General features: G+C 45.4%; 1 protein-coding gene across 2 annotated transcripts; it reads right to left on the bottom strand.

The window, feature by feature from the left end:
- Positions 1–8,590: 8,590 nt before the first annotated feature.
- LOC123138071 (KH domain-containing protein At5g56140) lies at positions 8,591–14,045 on the bottom strand. 2 transcript variants are annotated; one of them, XM_044557966.1, is made up of 7 exons: positions 13,729–14,045; positions 13,096–13,181; positions 10,884–11,032; positions 10,058–10,162; positions 9,861–9,977; positions 9,237–9,380; positions 8,591–9,148 (listed from the first exon to the last, which is right to left on the bottom strand). In XM_044557966.1, exons 1-7 carry the CDS (start codon positions 13,836–13,838, stop codon positions 8,996–8,998), a joined length of 864 nt encoding a protein of 287 aa, XP_044413901.1. In that variant the 5' UTR covers positions 13,839–14,045; the 3' UTR covers positions 8,591–8,995. The 2 variants fall into 2 exon arrangements, with proteins under 2 accessions (XP_044413901.1, XP_044413902.1); XM_044557967.1 differs by having other exon boundaries at positions 8,591–9,145; positions 13,729–14,032.
- Positions 14,046–21,245: the final 7,200 nt, after the last annotated feature.

The following is a 21,245-nucleotide window of genomic DNA, read 5'->3' as shown; positions in this document are numbered from 1 at the left end:
AGTTGAATTAATATATATATATATATATAGAACTAGTTTATTTTTAGTAAATGCTTTAAACTAATTGAATTAATATAACTAGTTTATTTTAGTAAATGCTTAGTTGAATTAATAGAAGTAGTTGAATTAATTGAATTAGTAAGTGATTAATGTTTCGCCTAATATGAACATAGGAAATGTCGTCTGACGACGGAAAAAATTTCATTATGTGCGAATACTGTGAAGACCAGCGCGGCCAGTGCGACAGAAATTTCCTTGTTGATGGTAGGCGATTCAGCATCAAGCTGGATGAGACTTTCGAATTCGATACAGTAAGTTACAACAACAAGTCTGTTTTCGTAATTAAGCATGACTTATATATGCTTCATTTGCCTGACTTATAATTTTTAATTTTTACTATTCTACTAGCGCATCCCGTGTCATGCAAGATTTTTTGTCTTGGATAAGATAGGTTTCAAAGATATGGAAACTATGGAGGTAAAGAGAGCTTACCTGAAAACTGAGCATGATGGTTATACTTTCAACGTCAAAGTATACAATACACACACGTACACATATTTTGAATGCAAAACTTGGCAAACACTATGCAAGGCTTATGCATTTGAGCCTGGTATGGTTATTGTTGGGGAACGTAGTAATTTCAAAAAATTTCCTACGTACACGCAAGATCATGGTGATGGCATAGCAACGAGAGGGGAGAGTGTTGTCCACGTACCCTCGTAGACCGTAAGCGGAAGCGTTATGACAACGCGGTTGATGTAGTCGTACGTCTTCACGATCCGACCGATCCAAGTACCGAACGTACGACACCTCCGAGTTCAGCACACGTTCAGCTCGATGACGATCCCCGGGCTTCGATCCAGCAAAGTTTCGGGGATGAGTTCCGTCAGCACGACGGCGTGGTGACGATGATGATGCTCTACCGGCGCAGGGCTTCGCCTAAACTCCGCGATGATATGACCGAGGTGGAATATGGTGGAGGGGGGCACCGCACACGGCTAAGGAATGATCCGTAGATCAACTTGTGTTGTTGTGGGGTGCCCCCCTGCCCCCGTATAAAAAGGAGCAAGGGAGGAGGAGGGCGCGCCAAGGGGAGTCCTACTCCCACCGGGAGTAGGACTCCTTCTTTCCTAGTCCAACTAGGAAAAGGAGGGAAAGGAGGGAAGTGGAGAAGGAAGGGAGAGGGGGGCCGCGCCCCAAACTCTTTGTCCAATTCGGACTAGGCTTGGGAGGGGCGCGCGCCACCTCCTGGCTCCTTCCCACTAAGGCCCATTAAGGCCCAATACTCTTCCCTGTATTCCCGTAACTCCCCGGTACTCTGAAAAATACCCGAATCAGTTAGAATCTTTCCGAACTCCGAATATAGTCGTCCAATATATTGATCTTTACGTCTCGACCATTTCGAGACTCCTCGTCATGTCCCCGATCTCATCCGGGACTCCGAACTCCTTCGGTACATCAAAACTCATAAACTCATAATAAAATTGTCATCGAAACCTTAAGCGTGCGGACCCTACAAGTTCGAGAACTATGTAGACATGACCTAGAACTATTCTTGGTCAATAACCAATAGCGGAACCTGCATGCTCATATTGGCTCCTACATATTCTACGAAGATCTTTATCGGTCAAACCGCATAACAACATACGTTGTTCCCTTTGTCATCGGTATGTTACTTGCCTGAGATTCGATCGTCGGTATCCAATATCTAGTTCAATCTCGTTACCGGCAAGTCTCTTTACTCGTTACGTAATGCATCATTCCGTAACTAACTCATTAGCTACATTGTTTGCAAGGCTTATAGTGATGTGCATTACCGAGAGGGCCCAGAGATACCTCTCCTACAATCGGAGTGACAAATCCTAATCTCGAAATACGCCAACCCAACATGTACCTTTGGAGACACCTGTAGTACTCCTTTATAATCAATGGACCCGTTCTTGGCAACAAAAATCTTGCCTTCGGATCTGAGGTAGAAGGTATACCCAATGGTTTCCTTAGGGTAACCTATGAAGACGCATTTTTCCAACTTGGATTCGAGCTTTTCAGGTTGAAGTTTCTTGACATAAGCATCACATCCCCAAACTTTTAGAAACGACAGCTTAGGTTTCTTCCCAAACCATAATTCATACGGTGTCGTCTCAATGGATTTAGACGGTGCCCTATTTAAAGTGAATGTAGCTGTCTCTAGAGCGTATCCCCAAAATGATAGCGGTAAATCGATGAGTGACATCATAGATCGCACCATATCCAATAGAGTGCAATTATGATGCTCGGACACACCGTTACGCTGAGGTGTTCCAAGCGGCGTGAGTTGTGAAACGATTCCACATTTCCTTAAGTGCGTACCAAATTCGTGACTTAAATATTCTCCTCCACGATCTGATCGTAAGAACTTTATTTTTCGGTCACGTTGATTCTCTACCTCATTATGAAATTCCTTGAACTTTTCAAAGGTCTCAAACTTGTGTTTCATCAAGTAGACATATCCATATCTACTTAAGTCATCAGTGAGAGTGAGAACATAACGATAGCCACCGCGAGCCTCAACGCTCATTGGACCGCACACATCAGTATGTATAATTTCCTATAAGTTGGTTGCTTGCTCCATTGTTCCGGAGAACGGAGTCTTGGTCATTTTTCCCATGAGGCATGGTTCGCACGTGTCAAATGATTCGAAATCAAGAGACTCCAAAAGTCCATCTGTATGGAGCTTCTTCATGCGTTTGACACCAATGTGACCAAAGCGGCAGTGCCACAGATATGTGGGACTATCATTATCAATCTTACATCTTTTAGTATTCACACTATGAATATGTGTAACATCACGTTCGAGATTTATTAAGAATAAACCATTGACCAGCGGGGCATGACCATAAAACATATCTCTCATATAAATAGAACAACCATTATTCTCGGATTTAAATGAGTAGCCATCTCGTATTAAACGAGATCCAGATACAATGTTCATGCTCAAAGCTGGCACTAAATAACAATTATGGAGGTTTAAAACTAATCCCGTAGGTAAATGTAGAGGTAGCGTGCCGATGGCGATCACATCGACCTTGGAACCATTCCCGACGCGCATTGTCACCTCGTCCTTCGCCAGTCTCCGCTTATTCCGCAGCTCCTGTTTTGAGTTACAAATATGAGCAACCGCACCGGTATCAAATACCCAGGAGCTACTACGAGTACTGGTAAGGTACACATCAATTACATGTATATCACATATACCTTTAGTGTTGCCGGCCTTTTTTGTCCGCTAAGTATTTGGGGCAGTTCCGCTTCCAGTGTCCGCTTCCCTTGCAATAAAAGCACTCAATCTCAGGTTTGGGTCCATTCTTTGGCTTCTTCCTGGCAACTGGCTTACCGGGCGCGGCAACTCCGTTGACGTCCTTCTTGAAGTTCTTCTTACCCTTGCCTTTCTTGAAACTAGTGGTTTTATTGACCATCAACACTTGATGTTCCTTTTTGATTTCCACCTCCGCTGATTTCAGCATTGAAAATACTTCAGGAATAGTTTTCACCATCCCCTGCATATTGTAGTTCATCACAAAGCTCCTGTAGCTAGGTGGGAGCGACTGAAGGATTCTATCAATGATCGCCTCGTCGAGGAGGTTAATGTCCAGCTGGGACAAGCGGTTGTGCAACCCAGACATTTTGAGTATGTGCTCACTCACAGAACTATTTTCCTCCATCTTACAACTGTAGAACTTGTCGAAGACTTCATATCTCTCGACCCGGGCATGAGCTTGGAAAACCATTTTCAGCTCTTTGAACATCTCGTATGCTCCGTGTTGCTCAAAACGCTTTTGGAGCCCAGGTTCTAAGCTGTAAAGCATGCCGCACTGAACGAGGGAGTAATTATCAGCACGCGACTGCCAAGCGTTCATAACGTCTTGGTTCTCTGGGATGGGTGCTTCACCTAGCGGTGCTTCTTGGACATATGCTTTCTTGGCAACTATGAGGATGATCCTCAGGTTCCGGACCCAGTCCGTATAGTTGCTGCCATCATCTTTCAGCTTGGTTTTCTCTAGGAACGCATTGAAGTTGAGGTTGACATGAGCGTGGGCCATTTGATCTACAAGACATTTTGCAAAGGTTTTTAGACTAAGTTCATGATAATTAAGTTCATCTACTCAAATTATTTAATGAACTCCCACTCAGATTAGACATCCCTCTAGTCATCTAAGTGATACATGATCCGACTCAACTAGACCGTGTCCGATCATCACGTGAGACGGACTAGTCATCATCGGTGAACATCTCCATGTTGATCGTATCTTCCATATGACTCATGTTCGACCTTTCGGTCTCTTGTGTTCCGATGTCATGTCTGTACATGCTAGGCTCGTCAAGTCAACCTAACTGTTTTGCATGTGTAAATCTGTCTTACACCCGTTGTATGTGGACATTGGAATCTATCACACCCGATCATCACGTGGTGCTTCAAAACAACGAACTTTCGCAACGGCGCACAGTTAGGGGGAACACTTTCTTGAAATTATTATGAGGGATCATCTTATTTACTACCGTCGTTATAAGCAAATAAGATGCAAAAAAACATGATAAACATCACATGCAATCAAATAGTGACATGATATGGCAAATATCATATTGCTCCTTTGATCTCCATCTTCGGGGCGCCATGATCACCTTCGTCACCGGCATGACACCATGATCTCCATCATCATGATCTCCATCATCGTGTCTCCATGAAGTTGTTCGCCAACTATTACTTCTACTACTATGGCTAACGGTTTAGCAATAAAGTAAAGTAATTACATGACGTTTATTCATTGACACGCAGGTCATATAATAATTAAGACAACTTCTATGGCTCCTGCCGGTTGTCATACTCATCGACATGCAAGTCGTGATTCCTATTACAAGAACATGATCAATCTCATACATCACATATATATATCATTCATCACAACCCTTATAGGCCATATCACATCACAAGGCATATGCTGCAAAAACAAGTTAGACGTTCTCTAATTGTTGTTGCATGTTTTTACGTGGCTGCAATAGGATTCTAGCAAGAACGTTTCTTACCTACGTAAAACCACAACATGATATGCCAATTTCTATTTACCCTTCATAAGGACCATTTTCATCGAATCCGATCTGACTAAAGTGGGAGAGACAGACACCCGCTAGCCACCTTATGCAACTAGTGCATGTCAGTCGGTGGAACCTGTCTCACGTAAGCGTATGTGTAAGGTCGGTCTGGGCCGCTTCATCCCATGATGCCGCTGAAACAAGATAAGACTAGTAGTGGCAAGAAAATTGACAACATCTACGCCCACAACAAGATTGTGTTCTACTCGTGCATAGAAACTACGCATAGACGTAGCTCATGATGCCACTGTGGGTTACGTTGCAGAAAATAAAAAAATTCTACGCTTCACCAAAATCAATCTATGGAGTCATCTAGCAACGAGAGAGAGGAGTGCATCTACATACCCTTGTAGATCACGAGCGGAAGCGTTCAAGAGAACGGGGTTCAGGGAGTCGTACTCGTCGTGATCCAAATCACCGAAGATCCTAGTGCCGAACGGACGGCACCTCCGCGTTCAACACACGTACGGTTGGGGAAGACGTCTCCTCCTTCTTGATCCAGCAAGGGGAAGGAGAGGTTGATGGAGATCCAGCAGCACAACGGTGTGGTGGTGGAAATAGCGGCGATCTCGGCAGGGTTTCGGCAAGCTCAGCGAGAGGGAGAGGTGGTACAGGAGGATAGGGAGGCGCCAGGGACTAGGGTGCGGCTGCCCTCCCTCCCCCCTCTTTATATAGGGGCCCTGGGGGGCGCCGGCCCCCTAGAGATCTAATCTCAAGGGGGGCGGCGGCCAAGGGGGGGACTTGCCCCCCAAGTCAAGTGGGGCGCCCCCCACCCCTAGGGTTTCCAACCCTAGGCGCAGGGGGAGGCCCAAGGGGGGCGCACCAGCCCACCAGGGGCTGGTTCCCTTCCCACTTCAGCCCATGTGGCCCTCCGGGATAGGTGGCCCCACCCGGTGGACCCCCGGGACCCTTCCGGTGGTCCCGGTACAATACCGGTGACCCCTGAAACTTTCCCGGTGGCCGAAACTGGACTTCCTCTATACAAATCTTCACCTCCGGACCATTCCGAAACTCCTCGTGATGTCCGGGTTCTCATCCGGGACTCCGAACAACTTTCGGGTTACCGCATACTAATATCTCTACAACCCTAGCGTCATCGAACCTTAAGTGTGTAGACCCTACGGGTTCGGGAATCATGCAGACATGACCGAGACAGCTCTCCGGCCAATAACCAACAGCGGGATTTGGATACCCATGTTGGCTCCCACATGTTCCACGATGATCTCATCGAATGAACCACGATGTCGAGGATTCAGGTAATCCCGTATACAATTCCCTTTGTCAATCGGTACGTTATTTGCCCGATATTCGATCGTCGGTATCCCAATACCTCGTTCAATCTCGTTACCGGCAAGTCACTTTACTCGTACCGTAATGCATGATCCCGTGACCAAACACTTGGTCACATTGAGCTCATTATGATGATGCATTACCGAGTGGGCCCAGAGATACCTCTCCGTCATACGGAGTGACAAATCCCAGTCTCGATCCGTGTCAACCCAACAGATACTTTCGGGGATACCTGTAGTATACCTTTATAGTCACCCAGTTACGTTGTGACGTTTGGTACACCCAAAGCACTCCTACGGCATCCGGGAGTTACACGATCTCATGGTCTAAGGAAATGATACTTGACATTGGAAAAGCTCTAGCAAACGAACTACACGATCTTGTGCTATGCTTAGGATTGGGTCTTGTCCATCACATCATTCTCCTAATGATGTGATCCCGTTATCAATGACATCCAATGTCCATAGTCAGGAAACCATGACTATCTGTTGATCAACGAGCTAGTCAACTAGAGGCTCACTAGGGACATGTTGTGGTCTATATATTGACACATGTATTACGATTTCCGGATAACACAATTATAGCATGAACAATAGACAATTATCATGAACAAGGAAATATAATAATAACCATTTTATTATTGCCTCTAGGGCATATTTCCAATAGTATATGCGTAGGACTTGTAAACTGAGACGGAGGGAGTAACATAATATGTTACCATCACATAGCGCTTTCCAATGCATAATGAGTCTACAAAGTAATAAATGAAGACAACTATATTACCACACCTATGACACTACCCACTATGAAGGTAGTAACATAGACTAGTAACATATGTATGTTACTAGTCTAAGTTACTCTCCACTATGACTCGCCTTAGGCTGGTCATAGTGGGAGTAACATAGGTAGTAACATAGATGCCACATAAGCAAAAATGATGATATGGCAAGTAGTTAATGAGGAGAGATGCAAATAGAGTAACATAATATGTTACCATCACATAGCGCTTTCCAATGCATAATGAATCTATAAAGTAATAAATGAAGGCAACTATGTTACCACACCTATGACACTACCCACTATGAAGGTAATAACATAGACTAGTAACGAAAAAGTTGCTTTGAGTTGTGTGCTGTGAGTTACTCTCCACTATGACTAGGCAGAAAACGCTAGGCTAAGGTTTGACGAAAAAGTTGCTTTGAGTTGTGCGCTGTGAGCCGAGAACGCTGTAAGCTTTTAGTTGTAATTGCTTTTTTTTTCTTTTTAGATAAAAGGCGCCCTTTATTTCATGTGGTGGTGGACTCGAGAACCATACCTGACGGCCAACATCAGGAGTGTTCATCACTAAAATCACAAGCCAAAATAAATAAATAAATAAATAAGGGACGCCAATACTTCCAAGATTTTTGGGTCAGTGATCCCTTCAATAACAACTGCCGAGGCCCCTTCAAAAACACCATGATCATCACGACAAATCACGCCGACAGCTCCTCTGGATATTGTAGGTGACATTGTTGCATCAGTATTCATTTTCTTGGTTCCATTCGGGGAGGGATCCAGTGTGGCCCTCTGTACATTTTCCTTCTGCTCATCTTTGATCTCCTCCAAGTGACGGTTTATAAACAGATGCGTTGGCACAGGGATTTGGAACTCGCTTTTGTGGATTGCCTGTCGCGTCGCATACCAAATACTAGCACGTAGATAGTGGCGCGCACCTCAATGACTTGGTCTGGACATGATGTTGCATAAGGAGAATAACCAAAGCTTCAGATTCGTCATCTCATCACCATGAATTGGTAAAACTGCATCATTTTATGGTTCCAGTAGGTGGAGGGAAACACTGTGGCCCTTGAGGAACTGCAACAGCCCTCCTTTGTACATTCTCCTTCTACTGGTCTTTAATCTCCTCCAAGTAACGGTTTGTAAATAGATGCATCGACAAGGGGATTTGGAACTCGCCTACTCGCCTTCGTGGATTGCCCGGCGCCTCGCATACCAGATAGCACAGAGTGACGAGCACCTCAATGAACTGGTCGTTGGACACGGTGTTGCACGAGAGTAACCAAAGCTTCGGGTTCATCGTCTCATCAACATAAAACATCTATAGTTTCACGTCCAAACATTGACAATGTCACAAAGGACGTTGCACGGAATAATGCAAATACCAGCACCTATATATTACAATATCGATCTATTATTAAGCAATACAATAACTGTAACAAATTACAACATCATTTCAATCCCAAATAACATAATCAGATAACATTCTTCAAAAGTTCAAATACAAGCACAAGAACCTTAAATCAAAACCCCAGTCATAGCTCATAGCAATACACAAACCACTTCTTGCACAACCCGATATATAGCTCGACAGTCGACACCCAGTCTTGCCATAACCAAACCTCTCCAGTAGCAGCGAACACGACTCCAGGCATATGTATTATCAAGTACGGGCTGCTCCGACGCTAGCGGTGCGAGACCAGACCTTTTTTGCGCCATTAGCCACGAAGGCAAACCCATAGGCATACTCAGTTTCCGTCTCAGGACAGATGATTGCTTCTCCCATGGTACTCGTGGCCTTTTACCCCCTTGTCTTGGCCCTCTTCATTCCAAGGCTGTTGTGGAAAGGGGATGCGGAACCAGATCTTTGCATCCCTTCCTCACGGAGGGTGCCGTTGAGCATTGCAAGCTCCCGGAGCTGCTGCTTCTTGAAGAAGTCCTGAGACTCGTCCTGCTTATAGATAATAGAATACAAGAATTTTGAGGCACTGATTCTGCAGAATCAGAAGACAAATAGAGGAGATATCAATATAAATACATACCATTGGCCTTAACAGATCCTCAAGGATCTCGCGGGCTTGCATCAGACGAGCATCAATAATTTCAACAGGCAGCTCTGCCTCAACCAATATATGTAGGGGTTCATTCAGATGTTCATATCCTGGCTTTCCACGCATCATTTCCTCCTACAAAGCATCACCACAAACTACAAGGTGAAGTCGACTGAAGTACAAAACAAACACAAGCATGCAGAAAGGGGGGGAAATAACACTTGAATGACATATGGTTACCACTGGAAACAGGCCGAAAACAAGTAGTACAAGCTTTTTCCGCCAGAACCAAGCAATTCTTTGGTTATAATTCACTCTTACAGAAATATGTAAGCTCAGAAATAACATAAAATAAAAATTAACAATAAGAAACCACTGGGGAGAAAGCTGAAAAACAGCCAGTATAGATAACAAGTGATAGGAGTGGGGTTGCCACAAAAACTAAACCCCAGGTTCTATTTGTAACATGGGGTAATAGGAAAGGTGAAAATGATATACCTTTTCCTAAACATGCTTATGGTACAAATTTGCTTGAAACAAGCCAATAAATATGCTCCAGATTTGCCAATATATCTAACTGGGGAGATTAAGAAAGCATGGTATCAAGAGTTTTACCCGAGCTGGATCTTTAATGCTACCCCGGCCTCTTATAAGCACACGGCAGTCAGTAGTTGCCTCCACTCGCTTCAAGGAATTTCCTCTGGGACCAAGGATGCGACCAACGAAGTTGTACTAGAAAAATAAACAAAAAGCATCATAACACAACTCCCACAACAATTCAAAGTGTAATAACATAGTAATAGCACACTTACTGTTGGATATTTGTCTACTGGAATATCAACCCTCATTGTTTTCTTGACAATTAGTCCAGATGAGCTGCCTTGAGAACCTCCAAGCCAACTATAAGCTGATGAACTCTGCAATGGTTACAGCTCGATTATTTAGAACAATGGATATGGAGCGACAGGAGTAGCTTTTGCTGTAAGCACTTGAAAAGTTACAAAATTCAAGGCAAATGTAAAGAACTAGTCAAACACACATGACTTATGAGCAATCAGAATAGTTACAGGATTACAAATAACAGTTACCACGGTTCGTTTTGCTATCAATATCATAAAGATCTACAAAGTCAACACTATCTTCCAGTTCAGATACTCTCAAATATTGTGTAATAATCATCCCAACTCATCTTAAGGTAGCAACGAAAATGTGTAGTAATAAGTAGCATCACTGTGGCCAACTAGCAGACTGCCGTTAGCATGTCAATTAAGTAGCATGCTGGTTAGACTTCTGACATATGGTGCCGCATTAGTGAGTTAGTGTTAGCATGTTATCCGAAGTTCCAAAATCCAACAGTTGCGATACAGAGAGGAGTTTAATGGCATCTTTTGAACCCTCTGCCTGGAAGGGATAATAAAGTTAGCAAAGTTGGCATAAGGATCAAGCAGTATCAAGAGCATTAGCTTTAGCAGTGCAAAAAGCAGCTTGAAACCCCAGATTTAAGATTTCAGGAATAATAAATTAGCATAAGGACCAAGTGGTACCAAGAACGTAACCAGGTCTGTTAGTGTCACAGTCAGTTAGAGATGGTAATTAGACATGTAAGAGTAAGTTATGTTAAATGGTCAGTATCCATACTTCTGATTGAAATGCTGATGTCCATCCATTCATATCAGTTGCTGCTCCATTTGAATATAATCCTCCCGATGTTAGTGGACTACCATGTTCAAAGCCACTTTGGTTTAAAAGGGAGGCGTTCTCCAATAGTGTGGAAACACGTAAAATTTCTGTTTCAAATTGCAATTTCAAGAACAAGATGTAGAAAGTCAGCAGTTAGAATTAGTGATTAGCAATATACATATATACCTGACGAGTTAGTGTAAATAACTAATCTACAGAACCTTTCATCCCTTAACAAGGAAAATTTAACAAAGTTATAATAGTGTCAACTGCAAATCTGTATAGTTAGTTGTAAAGCACTAATAAATTATGCTGAAAAGATATGCGGATAAATTAATTAATTCGCACTTGCAGAAAAAAATAGTAGCAGAACAAATATTCATAGAACAAGCAGAATTCAACAATATAAATATAGTTACAACATTACAGCTAAACGGAGCAACACGAAAAAGGTATACATCAAATGCTTAAAATTTTGCATCCTAATTACAGCTATAATGTTGTAAGATTATTAATTACAGCTATAAAAGATTAGCACACTGGTGTTTATCCAACTAAGTTGGAGCTTCCCTGTGATCCTGGTAATCTAAAATATCCTCCGCCACAAATAATCCCATCAAGGAAGGATATATATTGCCCCATAGACATGCCGTCTAGTGTCATGGGCATCCGGGTCAAAGCTCAAGGGGGCATGACATGTCTCTTTATATCATGATTAGCACAGTTTTGTTAGGATTACTATGAATGAAGATTAAAGGGTGCATGGCAGCATCTATTTCTATGAATGAAGATTAGTTAGGATTACTTTCCCTAGAGACAAAGTAATAAATCCTCCTCTTCTAAATAACCCGTGGACTGGTAATAGAGAATTGCACGGCTGCAAGCTCACTGATGATCATGACACATTGGGACGTGACAGAAAATGAGGTACTATGCAGCTTAGTACTTTCAAAAGGCATGCCCCCATCAGGTTGCTGGATGAGACAAAGTCAATGTAGTCCAGCAAGCCTCAGCCAAGTTAGTGAAGCCATTCATCTAAGACTAAGCTACAATGAGATAGTCGTGGGACGCCATGCTCATAAAGATTAGGCATGTAGAGTTGCGGATGAGTACATGAATTCGTGGAGATAAAGATTAAGGCTGCGTTTGGCAGCTCAGTTTTTTTTAAAGTATTTGGAGAATACTCCATACTATGTTTTCTCAGAAACCACAGTTTTCAAAACTTTGAGGTGTTTCTCCAATACCATGTTTTTTTTAGTATTTAAGAAACAGGTCTTGACCACTCTTTTCGAAACTGAAGAAGAAATAAAAATGTGGTTTTTAGAAACTGAAGTATTCATTGCCTAGGCAACTGAATACTGAGGTTTTAGATTACTACGTTTTTGATAAAACCATGTTGCCAAACTAGGTGTCTAAACCAAAGCAGATGATGAGTGGCGAGGTGGGGTAGTGGTAGGTAGGGTGGTGAAGAAACAAAAGATATTAAAGAGTTTCCATCATTTGCTAACGCAATACTCCAGTGTAGTAGTTAAGCAAGCAAGGGGGGGGGGGGGGGGGGGGCGCACCAGTGTAGTGGTTAGCTAAACAGCAATCATGAAAGAAGCAGCAGCAAGGTAAAATAAAAGCATACCCCCCTCGACAATATCTAAAAAGTAAATGCACACACCAAGAATGATACATTTGTGGTAAATCATTCTCGGATGCAAATGAAAACAACCTAAAGAGCAGTCATGGAAACGATTGTTACTCATTTTATAAAACAAGCAGAAGCAACAACACGGTAGAATAAAAGCATATCCCACCACACTATGTACTCCCTCCATCCCGAATTACTTGTCACGGATATGGATGTATCTAGATGTATTTTAGTTCTAGATACATCCATTTCCGTGACGAGTAATTTGGAACGGAGGGAGTACAAAGTAAATGCACACAACAAGAATGACCGAGTTTGTGGCAAATCTAGCTCAGCTGCAGGTGAAAACAGCTTCCTTTGTGTAGGAAAAAGGGTATCCACCATAAGCAACGAATCAAAGGCACACAAGCAAGGAAAGTCAAATATCCTCGCCATCACAACAGAATATTCCGAATCGTGTGGAAGAAGCAGCAATTGGACCAGCAAGCAGATATTATATCATAACACAAATGGCATGATTAACTGAGAGCTCACCTTGATTCAGCAGCCGTATGCTATGGGGGAGCACTGGGACGAACGGGTTGAGCTTGTGGCGCTCCGCGAGCAGCTCCGCAAGGTACCTGGTAGAAAGACAAAGAACCATTATTAGTCATCGTCTGTCACTCTTATCGTATAGCACAGCCAAGTCAGCTTTCTCCCCCTCACGCAATTTGGTAAATAACCAGCAAATCCCCGCTGGATCACGCGGTACAGAATCACAAGGCGATCAGCGAGCAAAGTGAATACCGGCCGAAGTGAGCGGCTGGCCCGTTTGATTCAGCGAAAATCCGGTGAAGAGACGACAAGACGCAATGGTTACCACAAAGGGGAGATCTCGCCGCGGGGAATCAGATCCGATCCCAAAAAGCCCTAAACCTCACCGGGTTAAATCAGATTCAAGCCCGCAGTACCTTGGTGACACCCCAAAACAACACCGAATCGGCGCTGGCAAGGCCCGAATCTGGCCTCCCCGGCGCGATCGGAGCCGAACCTCGCCCAAAGTCAGCGACGGCGGCCACTCCAAGCCCGCGTACAACACACAGCACACACCCTCTAGTCTAGTCCAGCTTAGTCCACTCCACAAACGACAAGACGGGGAGGTGGGGGAAGCTCGGGTGGGGTGCTTACTTCTCCTGGTCGGCGACGGCGGCGGAGGAGGCGCGGAGGCCGGAGATGCGCGGGGAGTGCGGCGTGGTGGACGGGGAGGGCGAGTAGGCCATGTACCGTCCCGATGACATCTCTCTCTCTCTCTCTCTCTCGAGCAGCAGCTAGTCCTCTCCAGCCGGCGGCGGTAGTTGGGCTGGCTAGGGTTGCGGTGGTGGCCTGCTCGCCCGGCGCCTACACGCTGTCTCTATAAGGAAGGGATGGCGGCGGGGGCGAGAGGGGGAGGGGGAGGAGGCCGGGCGAGCGGCTTATAAGGAAGCGAGGGAGGGAGGGAGGAAGGGGATGACGATGCGCCGCGCGACGCGGTAAGTAGCGGGGCGGGTGAATGAACAGTTCCTGGCGGACGCGGGGATGGGGAGGGGCCGCGGCGGGGCGGCGCCCGGTCTCCTCTCCTCTCCGGGTTCGGTTCGGTGGCCGGTAAAAAAATGCCGGGAAAGTGGTGGGACGTTGGGCAAATCCGGAGGGGGCGGGGGTTGGCTCTGTCTGCGTGTGAGTCAAGATGCCGCACTGGTAGGTGAGGTTTTACTTGGCCGCCCTAAAAATAGGAGCCCGCTGCTGCCTGGTTTACCCGCGTCTAGAAGATTGGAACTGGTGTTACAGTAGTTAGCTAGGTAGAGTGTGGAGACAAGGGATCTGTCTGCGCTTGTGTTTTTTTTCTTTTTTTTTTTTGAAGGCGACCTGTCTGCGTTGCTGCCAACAACAATGCTGTTTTAGGTTAGGGTCTGCGTGACGTGATCAGAAGAGCACTGTTTTGGCAAATGCTATGGCCGCCACACGTATATATTTTGTGTGTTGTTCATTCATCGGGCTTCTAGGGCAAATCGGACCGATCGTTGGTTCAATAATATTCCTTCTGTTTCTTTTTTTTTTCAACCGGGCTCACACCCCTTTCCATTAATTGCTTAACGGAAATATTACAGTCTCAGTTGTTTTCCAAATCCACAGCACACTGAACTATCCGAGACCGAATAAGCAAAAGGAGACCGAAAGGGAAGAGCGAGTTGGGGCACCAACAGAAAACCCGCAACAAATGACTCTAAAACGAGTCATCTGCCACGGGGCAAAAACCCGTTGACACCAACTATCCCAACCCCGAAACGAACAGCACAGCGAAAACTACGCGTATCAGGACTAAAGTACCGGACACCACCACCAAAAGAAGCCACAGAACATCTCAGCGGGCATCAAACCCCAGTGAGATCAAAGACATCACAGACTACTGTCCAGAACAGCTTCAAGCTCCCGCGCCATTCCCCAGCATGAGCCTTCCCCTGGGAGTAGAACGGTCCGCCAAAGACGCAGCCACGCGCACCATCTTCTGCACTCCAGCTTGGACTCTTCCCTTATCAATCCCTTTCAGAAGACTTGACCAATACATCAAAAAGGAACACGCAGTGAAAACAGCCTCCAAAGGAGAGCGAATGATACAGTTATCAAAGGTTGCCTTGTTACGAGTGCACCATATACCCCAACAAATAGCAGCAACCATAGACATGTAATGCTTTTTGCCCCCAGGAAGATATTTATAGAGCCATGCCCAGCTCTGCCAAATAGTTTTAGGAGTACAGGATGCTCCCAAAGCAGCCCCGATCACTCCCCAAACAGAACGGGCAAACACACACCCAAAGAAAAGGTGATCAGCAGTTTCAATATCACGGCAAAACGAACAAATTGAGTTTCCTGGCCATTTTCTTTTACGCAGGTTATCCCTGGCGGGGATAGCATTTTGGAAGAGTTGCCAAAGGAAGATTTTGATCTTCAGAGGGATCTTAGCTTTCCAGATCCACTTATAATCAGGTCCTGATAAACTTTTTCCAACCACTCGTAAACAGATTTTGTCGTAAATTCTCCTTTGCTATTAAACTTCCAAACCACTTGATCAGGTGCATCATTCAAAGTTAGCTTTTTAGCCCCATCCACCACACAAGCCCACTTATCGGATAACTCAGCAAAGAGATTACGCCAGAATCCCATCCCAAAGTTATTAGCAGCAAAAATCGCTAAGGTGCATTCTTGCTCTTGACAAATATCATATAGAGCAGGGTAACAAACTTTCAAAGGATTCTCAGATAGCTAAGGGCCGTGCCAGACCCTAGCCAGGTCACCCATATTAATGCGGATCCCCCTACCCTCCATATACACCTCTTTAACCTTCATAATAGCTTTCCAACAGGGGGAGTCATTAAATCTGATATGTACATTAGCCACCGTATTGCGCTTAAAGTACCGAGCCCGCACGATCTTTTGCCACAGCCCATCACCTGACTCCAACTTCCACCACCATTTAACTAGGAGGCTAATATTCTGTTTATGCAGATCCTTAATACCCAATCCCCCTTTATTATTCGAACGACAAACTCTGGACCACTTAACCCAGTGATAAGCCCGTTTGTCTTTTTTCCTCCTCCAAAAGAAGCGCATACGATGTTTATTCATCTTCTCAATAAACGATTTGTTAAGAAGGAACATAGACATGAAGTAAGAAGGAATCCCATCTAGGCTGGAGTTAACCAAGGTTAATCTAGCACCAGACGAAGCAACATAACTAATCCAGGCAGCCAATCTTTTGAGGAGCTTAGCATCTAGGAAGTCCCAGTCCACAGTTTTAAGCATGGCATACGTCACTGGGACCCCCAAATATCTCATAGGAAACTTGCCAATCTGGCACCCAAACATCCCAGCATAAAATTGATCAATATCATTATCCCCACCGACCGAAAAAACCTCACTTTTATCAAAATTAATTTTAAGCCCAGACATCAACTCAAACAAATAGAGCAGCAGCTTCACATTTACTGCCTTGTCCACATCATGGGAGAAGCAAATAGCTGTATCATCTGCATATTGCAATATCCCCACTCCCCCCTCAATAAGATCGAACGCAAGCCCCTCGAACAACTTATTTTTTTGAGCAGCCAGAACCATCTTAGTCAGACACTCAGCGGCTATATTGAACAAAAAAGGGGAATGAGGGTCACCCTGACGCACCCCTTTGGCACTTTGAATATAGGGCCCAAGCTCATCATTGATCTTAACACTAACCGTGCCATCACGAAGGATCTGTGACACCCACCCACACCACTTAGCATTAAAGCCTATCTTACTATGACAATCAAGAAGGAAATCCCAATTAACCTTGTCCTAGGCTTTTTCGAAATCAAGTTTAAGGACAATCCCCGTCCTTTTTTTTATATGAGTATAATGAATGACTTCATGAAGCGATAGGATCCCGTCCATAATGTCCCTCCCTTTTATGAAGGCATTCTGCCGTATACTAAATAGTTTGGGGGCATACACACTCGCTCTCCTATCCATGACCTTGGTGATCAACTTATAAGGGCATCGCAACAAGCAAATAGGTCTGTACTGTTGAATCCTATTGGCCTCCGAGGATTTGGGCAAAAGGGTGATAATGCCATAATTCAAGCATTGCACATCTAGTCTGCCCTCATGAAACCACTCAAAAAGCCTAAGGAGATCCATGCAAACAACATCCCAGCAGTGCTGGTAGAATTCAGCAGGTACACTATCAGTGCGGAGCATCCCACGTTCATCCCCATGTACACTCCGACTACTCCCCAAACCCCAAGTGGACATATGACGAGACCTCAAACATACGCCATTGGACACAAGGTGAACTCGCTCCTCTCCGAACCTTCACTTCCCACATGTGAGACATGGTTACTACCTCATATATATGTGCTATGCATGACCAGGAACAAGGAGGAAGACCATGGACAAGACGGCGAGGACACCAAGTACAAGGACCAAGAGAAGAAGCTGCCCGAAGCTACAGCGGCCGGACGTCCGACCAGGACCGGACGTCCGACGACTCCCAGGCTCCGGACGACCGGCCCCCTCCGGATGACCGTGCCAGCGACCACCGAACCAAATCTGCGGACATCCGAAGAACTCCGGACGTCCGGGACCCCGCGAGCCTCCGGACGACCGGCCCCCTCCGGACGTCCGACCGAAGCGCACCCGAGCCGAATCTACGGAAGTCCGAAGAGCACCGGACGTCCGGACCTTCCCGAGCCTCCGGACGACCGAAACCCCCCGGACGTCCGACGCCTGTCTGCGCACAGTGTGTTGGGCCGCAGCCCATGTACCCCTTCACTTACCCCTTCGTGGCCCTAGACTATATATACTCCTCCACCTCCTCCTAATTAGGTTTAGCGTTGATTTAGCTCAAGTTAGAGATAGAGCTTCGCTCATCCATCGGATCTCCTCCTCGTGAGAGACCGCGGCCTCTTCGGAGAAGATCCTATCGAATTCAAGACCCCCTTGTGGGAAGATCCCCTTGTGGATTCAAGACCTCCTCTCCTCACGGAGAAGAACGGTTCCTTTGTATCCTTACCTTTGTTGACTTTGGATCTCGTGTATCTCTTTGTGTTCTTTGATCTAGCACTTGTGTGACCGATTTCTTGTTGTTTGAGTGTTTTACCTCGTTCCTCCCCGTGATTTCCTCGTGTTCTTCCGCTTGTTCTTCGTGTCTCCCCATAGGATCCACTCCAAACGTGAAAGATCGTCCATCTAGGGTTCTGCCCTACATCATCTTGGTACCATGAGCCACGTTGATCATGTTTTTGGAGCCTCTACCCCTCTTTTTCTAGCTTAATTTTGTGTGTTCTTTGCCTAAATCCGAAAATCCCCACCAAAAATAGCCCCAAATTTTTTTGTGATTTGTTGGTTTTGTTGATGTTTTGTTGATTTTGATCCATGGATTTGCTTGGTTTCAAGTGGATCTAGCATCTCCCCAAGTTTCCCCATCTTCCATCCACGAAATTCCGCGAATTTTGACCTCGAAATCTCCATTTTTCGCCCAAAATCGCGTCCCCGAACTCGCATTTCGCGTTGACCCCGACCCACCGGACGACCGGACTTTTACGGACGTCCGAAGCCCCAGGAACGACCGGACGTCCGACCTTTTCCGGACGACCGGAACCCCTAACCCGAACCGAATTTACAGATTTCCGACCTTTCCGGACGTCCGACGCCCCGGACATCTGACCTTTCCGGACGTCCGTAACCTGTAGGTTTTGACTTCGGCTGATTCTTGTTTCGGCCATAACTAATTCATCTGAACTCTGATTTTGACGTTCTTTAGCTCGTTTTGAAGCTATTTACATCCCCCATCCCACAAAAATACCACCAACATCATTTGACTCCATCAAATTTTCGAAAATTTGGCAAGTTTGCCTAGGCCTTCCACCATATCATCCGCATAGCCACCACCGACTTCCGCAACCTAACCCATTTTGTTCCATATAGCATTAGTGGTTGCTTGAGTAGTGATTCGGGTCTCCTAAGGTGTTTCGGCTACTTAGAGACAATTGCTTCTTCATCAACCACCACCACCACTTCCGCATTGCCAAGTGCAAACCTCCACCGCTTTCCGCTACTACCATTTGACATTTGTCATTTGAGATTTTAAGTTCGCGGTTTTTCCGTTTCCTAAGGTGTTTCGGCTACTTAGGGACGGGTCTCCATCATCTTGGTATCTACATCAAGAACACCGCCACTCATCATCGCAAAGAACGGTAACCTCGACGACACCATTGCATATTCCCCTTGCCATTGCATTGTTAACTCCTAGCCCATTTTGCGTTACTTGCCTATCGAGACTAGCCATTTGAGTATTGCCGGCAACGTGACTTGTGCACATTAGTGATCATACTTCCCATAGCATACATACCATATCATCTTGGTATCATATCATTCATTGTGTATCAAGTTTGTTCCCGCATATACACAATTGCTATCTTGGTTTGTGCATTGTGCAAAAGTGGCCATAGAAAAAAAGAAAAAGAAGAAATAAAGCTTTTAAGCAAAAGAGAAAGAGCAAAGAAGCTAGTAAGCAAGTGCCATATCATCATACCACATTGCATATAAGATTTTCATATCCGATCATCTTGGATCATCTTGAGAGTAACACCGGGAACCATACATATATAGCATACTTGGGATAGAAAGTTTATCCATTTTGCATCTCATAGGTTGTGCACAAGTGTCGTATCCGCCTATTGAGCAATCGTGCTAGCGTCTCTCTTGAGTTGTGCAACACGAGCGTTTTCTGTGGACTCCACATTTTGTGCTCATTCCTTGGTTGCACGACCCCATTTATCTATCCGTGTGTGCGTTTCCGTGTATATTTCATTGCTATTGGTCTACTTGTTTCGCTTGCGAATTTGTGAATCTCTTTCAACATTATTGACTCGTACTAACATTTTGCATTAAATTTTTGTGCCACTATCCTCACCGAGCTCCACTATAAGCTTTACTTGTGTAGGTGTGAGAACCGACAAGGATTGGTACCAATAGTGCTATTCATTATCCGCATTTGAGTGAACTTGATTCATTGTCAACATCGGTCAAGGTACATTGGTATAAGTTCTTCTCTTTCTCCCACTCATATTTGCTCGAGTCTTGTGATGGATAGGCAAGGCATTTCATCCCCGGTCTACGACAACAACGACGACGTGAACAACTACATCACCAAAGCGTCTATCTTCGATCTACAACGACAAGTGCAAGGTGCACAATCAAGATTGCGAGAGCGCATCGAGAACATCTCCATCGACATTCGTCACTCCGAAGCAAGGAGAAGGGACTACATAGACAAGAAGCTTGCCGCACATAAAGAGGAGCAAGATGCAAGGATGGAGGAGATTCGGACCTTGCTCAAGTCTACTTCCCCTTCATCATCTTCAAGGCGACGACATTCAAGCCACAAGTCTTCGGAGCGCGAAAAAGATGCAAGCGCAAGTCGTCCAAGTCCACATCTACATGGCGACCACCATCACGTTCGTGATCAATATCGTCATGAAGGGCAAGTCACCTCCAAGCATCATGTGCACGACGGCGACGAACGCCAAGGAGCTCAAGCACGTCAACGACATCATCATCATGAAGATGCTCCACAAGCGCAAATGCACAAGTCCCAACAAGCCCTACTTCACGCCAAGTACAAGCTTCATAAGCACAAAAGAAGACCGCGAGACGACCACCACCAAGACGGTGCTACGGCTACATCAACCACTTAGGCATCTTCGCCAAGTGTTCTCAAGGCATCTTCGCCTTTGGACGTACGACCTCTTTGCCTACTTCCCATGAGTTCGCCTACATCAACATCCTCAACAACAAGGCAACCACCTACAAGCGAGGGCGACACTTCCATCTTAAAAAGCCCCCCAAGAAAGATGGCCAAGCATGGGAAACTCCCTTTGGTCATGGAGACGAGCTATGAGGTGCCACATCATATGGGCCTCCCACACCAAGACGGCGACAAGATGGTCGAGCAAGGGCCATTCCCTTCGACTACGACGACAAGCGTGAACCTCTTCAACAACATGAAGACGGCGTCCATATTGGACTCCTACTCCGACTCAAGCTACGCGACTGCGCATGGAGACATTTGCACCTACATCTCTCCGACACCCACATATGAAGAGATGCCCCAAGTGCCATGTGAGGAGAGCCAC

This window comes from Triticum aestivum, chromosome 6B (assembly GCF_018294505.1).
Source record: "Triticum aestivum cultivar Chinese Spring chromosome 6B, IWGSC CS RefSeq v2.1, whole genome shotgun sequence".
Classification (NCBI taxonomy): Eukaryota; Viridiplantae; Streptophyta; class Magnoliopsida; order Poales; family Poaceae; genus Triticum; species Triticum aestivum.
This window is presented reverse-complemented; position numbering and strand designations above follow the sequence as displayed.